General features: G+C 45.1%; 1 protein-coding gene across 2 annotated transcripts in view; it reads right to left on the bottom strand.

The window, feature by feature from the left end:
- Window positions 1-6,217, bottom strand: part of ZNF592 (zinc finger protein 592) — a 38,514-nt gene that overhangs the window by 31,142 nt on the left and 1,155 nt on the right. For both annotated transcript variants that reach the window (XM_080397164.1, XM_080397165.1), the window contains exons 2-3: window positions 6,099-6,210; window positions 757-3,077 (exon numbers count right to left, since the gene is read on the bottom strand). In XM_080397164.1, coding sequence (XP_080253290.1) covers window positions 757-3,069 — 2,313 coding nt within the window. In that variant the 5' untranslated portion in view covers window positions 3,070-3,077; window positions 6,099-6,210. The remainder of the gene's footprint in view (window positions 1-756; window positions 3,078-6,098; window positions 6,211-6,217) is intronic.

Raw genomic sequence — 6,217 nt, forward strand, 5'->3', positions numbered from 1 at the left:
CCCCCGCGCCCCACTGTCTGACTGGTAGGGCCTGAGAACCTGACAAGTCCTTGACTTAGTATAAACATTACACAGCAACAGCCGAGAACACTAGTGTGCCATCAACATCACACTCTCACCAAATCCAAAACACAGCACTGCACCAGCTACCAAACAGAAAATTAACACTACCACAGCTGAAACCAGGTCACACTAACTTGTCCCTCTCCCACCCAAAGGGCAAAAATAGTCCCAAACAGCCTTACACCCCACACACAGCACCATTCACCTCTCAGCCAGTCCTGTCACAATATACACTTTACCACATTAACAGTAAAAACAGCACCCGATATTCCAAGTATTACACAGAAGATTCTGGCACAAACTCTGGGAAAGGTAAAATTAAATTGTTCTCTAGTCATGCTTAGAGCGCAAAAACCTGTTTCAGGTCACACTCCACTGGTCCTCCCCTACAGCACTCTCGCACACCTCATCCAAGTGATCTTTGATTTCCAACACCTTCCTTTGATGCTCAAGGATCTCCCTAGTCTCCTTATTACCCTCTTTTTGCTGGCAAAGGGTAAAAAGAAGGCAAGCCAGCAACACTAAATGCCTCTTCATGCACACATGTCTGGGCTCACGTGCATCCAAAATCCTCCCCACAAGCACTTTTTTAGGCAAAGCAACTCATTTACCACCAAGATGCCTATTTTTTTTCCCTACAGGACAATCTCTTAAAACTCAGATTTACCTAATAACATTAAAATGATAACTTACCAGTCTCTCATTGTCTTCTGAGGTTCTCTGGTAATGAGCTGCTAAAGCAACATAATCCTGCGCCTGCTTGTTACACTCTAAACACTTAAGTCCATGACGGATTAGTCTCAATGGGTCCATATAGAGGGGCAAGGCTGGCTGAGTGTTGGCAGGAATTCCTACCTCACCTCCTGAAGCAGCGCAGGGCTTACGCGAAGGAGAGGGTGAGTGCAAAGTCTGAGGAGCCAGAGAAGCTGAAGAGCTTGTAGGAGATGAAAACATTTGGTCTAAGGAAATTGGTTTCATTAGCAGCTGAGAACACTGCATGATAAATCCTTTGCTCTTATGATCTCTTGCATGTTTAAGCAAGCTACACTTATTAAAAAAAAGTAGCATAGTTGAACACTGAGTGCACATGACTTCAATATGAACGCTTCGCCGACTATAATGTTGAGTCAGGCTTTTCTCTAAGGCAAACGAGTCCCCACATTCCAGGCAACAATACCCAGAGGCAGGTAAATTAATATTGGTGTCACGTGGAGGGCTAAGGTTTGGAGTATATATTGGCACCGGATTGGCACTGTGTAGTACTTTATTAAATGCCTCCACAATGACAGGAGCAGCTTTCTTGACTTGGTGTACCAGCGGCACAGACATCTGCGTCACTTGAGGCTGACTTCGTCTCTGTGCGGATGACTTTGCCGTAACAGAAGCAGCAACACTATGCGGGACTAAGTTGAGATTTGCCAAGTGCACAGCTTTGGGAAGAAGGCTGGAGGTGGTCATGCTGGATGGCTGCACCACAATACCCTGCTGCTGCCTCTTGACACCTACTTTTATGGCACCGCCGCCACAGTTTGGCAGGGGAGATAAGGACACGGCACACGTGCTGTTTGCGGCAATATCTGTTTTCATACCATCTGCGTAAGGACTTGTTACGTTTGACAACTGGATAGCCACAGCAGCCCTGGTTTTGGCTGAATTCTTGCTAGCCTCACTTTCCATAACTGCACTAGTGTCAGGGGATGGGAAAGATTTTATAAACTCTTCAGCAGATGAGGTTTCCACAGGCGACTCTTCTGAAGATTTGCCCAACTCATCATTTTGTGGCAAAATTCTAGTTACAGTTCTTTTAATTTCACCAGAGGATGTCTTGATAGTCTTTATTCTAACTTTGGGAATAGCTGGCGGAGAGCCAGCTGCCATGGAAGGAGAGCCTTTTCCACTGCTATCACTGCACACACTCCGAGGACTCTCGGGCTGCTTGCTGGCCTTCCTTACCACCTCTAAGGGGCTTCGGGGACTCTTTGGCGACTTGGGCATTTTTGGACTTCCCTTCATCCCATCTTTAAAAGGAACAGGTTCCTTGGTAAGATTTGGCTGATCGCCTTTTGGAATACATGCAACCTTTTTGGCCTGAAGAGCTACTAACGCTGCCACGCAGGATGACAACTTTGAATGAGTTGGCTTTAACCTCTGGCGAGGTGGTACTGATGAAGAGATGTTCAGCTCGGGCACAGACCCCTTACTTTCTCCTAAATTATTGTGAGGGAGGTCTCCAAACACCAAGCCTTCTCCAAGAAAGCTACTGGTATCTACCAAGTCCTTGCTTGACTCCACAAACCTCTCTGCTGCTTTGTCTTGTTCTCTCCTGCTCATTTCCACCCTATTCTCTGGCTGAAAGTGGATTTCCATCTTTTGTTCCTTTTTACAGTACTGATCAAACATGCTTAATTCGGGCTCTGGTACCTTCCTAAGATGATCTAGTACTGAAGCTCCTGTCGGTATATACATCGAAGGCGGTGGAAAATATGGAGTTTGGGCATGTTTGGGTTTATCACCAATACTGTTCTCTTTGAATGTGTCCTCTGGTTCAGGGCTGGAAATCGGGCTAAACTGACTAAATGTTGGCAAAGGCTCTGATTTGGATTGGTCCAGTTTATCAGAGTAACTTCTTGAGCTGTCGCCATTAATAAAAGTTGACTCAAACTTGCCATAATTATGCACTAAAGCATGAGCTTCCGATGGCAGATCGGACCCACGAAACCCATTATGCAGCAGACCAGTCCCGAGGTGATTCCCCTCTTTTTCTGCTTCAAAGGACTCCTGGCGACTCGTGTTCTTCACTATCACACTCACAACAGGAGCATCAGAGGGAGGCAAAGAGTGGGACAAGGACACATTCTCATCTATGCAGATTCCCGATGACTTCAGGTGATTCTCATTCTCCTCCCCAGCTGATGGGATGGTCTCCTTGGCATCAAGGCTAGTCGGATCGGGGATGTCAAAAGCAGCCAAGAGGTCATCAAAATCTGGGGTTTTCATGTCCCCCATGATGAAAGCTACAATTAAAAGCAACAAAAAATATTTTATCAGATACAAAGTTTGTCCTTGGGGGAAATGTAAGATGGTTATGCAAACGAGCCGTATGTGATAAAAAAACACAACTGCCCAAAATGCTAACGCAGCAGGGTACAAAGACTAGAAACATCTGCAGCAGACACTTCAGCTTCCATTTTAACTATTCCAAGATCAACTGTTTATACACAAAGACATTAGCCCAGGTTTTTCAACACAACAGCGCCATTTCACAGGGCACTGTAGAGAAGGGACCTCTCCTGTCCTAGTTGTGCCTGGGGGGGATCAGCAAAAGCTCAGGTCCCATCCTGCTCGAGCTATCAGGGGCAGGTGGCAAGTGACATGACTGCCCTGCAACACAACCCGCACTCTCTGCGTTGTGGGCACAGCTGTTCCTGGTGCTTCAAGCAACATAGTGGGAGATAGCATCCCCTTCTCCCAGGGTCACACAGAACACAGCTAGTTCAAACATAACCTTTTAGGCAACACCAAGCGCATGCAGGGGACATTTTCAGCCTGTCAAGTGCATCACTACTCCAAAACTAGCCATTTTCATGGGCCTCAACAGAAAATATTCAGAAGGGCATTAGTACAAGGTTTTTCTGTTTAGCTGGGGCTTTCTTTAGAGCTAATAGGCAACAATCACTGCTGATTCCTCAATAGATCATCACATCTGAAGAATTCAGTCCTCCTTCAAGGAAAAAAGGCATGAGTAAACAGGTGGCCAAAGAGAAATAGGCCTGAAAAGCAAGATGAGTCCCTGCCCAGAGCAATTTAAATAATAGAAGTCTTTGGTAAATACCTCAATACAGCAGCTCAAAGCACCATAAACCAAGCAGAGTTTATTTGAAAAAGGGGCAATCCTTAATTAAGTAAAGTAATGTGAGGCAAAACTCCCCAAAGACAGAATAAAGGATTGTATCCAAATCATAACAAGAAATAAGTGTTGAAATCCAGCTCTCTCTTTATAAGCCCTCCAGAAGGGAAGTGGGGACTTAGACACTCGCCAGAGACCTATGACAGCAATAATCAAGCTCCGGTGAGACACATAATGAAAACTGACAGCACAGAATTACTTGAACATTTGTGTTTGCTACTGTCAGAGATACTGGTTTTCCCCTGTTTAATCAAAATATTTTCAAGTTAGCACAATATATAGTCTTCCCAAGTATTTAATAAGCCATTATTTTAATACATGTTCCATTTAAACCACCAATGTACGTGAACCAATGTATGCTGTATGCAGGGGAGGAAGAAACCCAAAAAGCATCAACTGAACTAGCAGAGCACCAGTTCTTACTGAGCACAAGCACCCACAGGCAAGGTAAGTCCTGCCACATTCATTTGACTTGGGCTGCATCAGCGCTGCCAAAGCCAGTGGCAAGCAAGGGAGACTGGGAGGGTGTCAAGAGCCCAGGAGAAGGGAGAAGAGGTGCAGGCAGAGAGGAGGACCCTGGGACAAGACAGAGGGAGAGAAAGCTGTCTGATACCTTCACAAAAGGCCACTGATTTCAGGCTGCTTTCATTATTTACTTTATTATTTATTGGGTTTAAAAGTTTGTCAAGCACTGCATTAAAACCAAACAATGCGCAACCCTTCCGGCCAGACTGCTGGTAGTGGGAACAATTTACAAAGCTAGGCCAGAAGAAATCACTTCAGTGTGGAACAAGAGGACATACTGGTCTCTGAGATTTAGTTCAGCTGTGCCTACAGACAAGCCCTGGAGGTGTTACTTTGGTTAATCTGCTACAAAACACTCTGCAGAGATTTACTTGGCTGAAGAGTGGCTTGCTGTGGTTTAGCTTAAACTTGTTCTCATTCTTAAATTAAACCACAAATATGAATGTCCACAGAGGGCTGTGCAATCATCTATAATCACATCCCTCAGCAAGGTAGGGCAGCTGTGCATTAAGTCCCTGGATACACCTCACATCACCAGCACCTGACAAGGACTTTTCACTAGCTGCAGTAACCTGCGATGTTTCAAGAGCATGGACCTGAAACTTCCCCCTCCTTGGAGTAGGAAAACTTCTGCCAGCTGGGAAAGAGCTAAGCACCATTCTGCTCCCCAAACTTCTGGCACACAAATCCTTCCACAAGGAAGACATTTCACCCATAACCTGAAATGCTCAAGTTTTATATACAGCAAAATGAGCTCACTAACTGCTCTTGACTTCTCCGTTCTCACGCTCGAACATGTATCCACGTCTTTGGATGTGGCAGTGTTTTAAAATACAAGACAAAATAAATCCGAGGTACCTGCAGCACTACAAAATATGTTTTTCTTGGAGGAAACCTTGCATTTTTAGCAGCTTTCCTGTACATCTTTGAGTCCTATAAAAGACTATTTTACACTCATTCCTATTACAGGAGCGCAAGCCTCTATGCAAGTTTTTTCTCCACAAAATTGCATCTTCAACCTGTCATACATGAAGCTACAATTTCTCAAAATAAAGCAGAATTGGACCCAGATTCTAGAGAAGTCCAAGTAAGTATCTGGCCAACAGAAGTGATTTTTAAATGATACAAATTTAAAATTTTTACTAAACACCGTTCATTTCTGTTCTCAGACAGCAAACAGAAAAAGTATATTAATGGAAATTATGTCAAAGCCTTTATTTTCAGCTTTCCTCACAAGAAAAGACCTCCATCCTTACTCCATCCGGCTTGTGCAAAGGACTTGCCTCAGAGCCCAAGCTCAGAACCCAACTTTCTCTCTCTGCTTGCCTATGAGAACATGGAGGTTAAGGTTTGCAAAGCAACAGAAGCGAACAAAATGAGCAGAGGAGGACTTACAGAGTAGAATGCATGTGCAAAACCAGCCTCACTATAGTGCCTTCCTCCAGGAGGCGGGGAACCTAGTAGCCTCCAAGCCATCCAAAAAAAACCCTGTGAACTTGCATGAGGCAGTATACGAGACCCCAGGGCCTTCTGCTGTGGCTAAGGTTCAAAACTTTGCAGCAGGGCAGAGGCACCAGCGTCCCACACAACATGGCACACAAACCTTTTGCTAGCGGTGCTATTCCCGGGGACTTTCGGAGATCTGCAGCAGCTCCTCTGCAGCTTTCAAACCAGCGCGTACCATACTGTGCAAGGAGGAGGTTCAAGGTTGTCACCTAATAG

Source organism: Falco punctatus (assembly GCF_963210335.1).
Source record: "Falco punctatus genome assembly, chromosome: 7".
Taxonomy (NCBI): Eukaryota; Metazoa; Chordata; class Aves; order Falconiformes; family Falconidae; genus Falco; species Falco punctatus.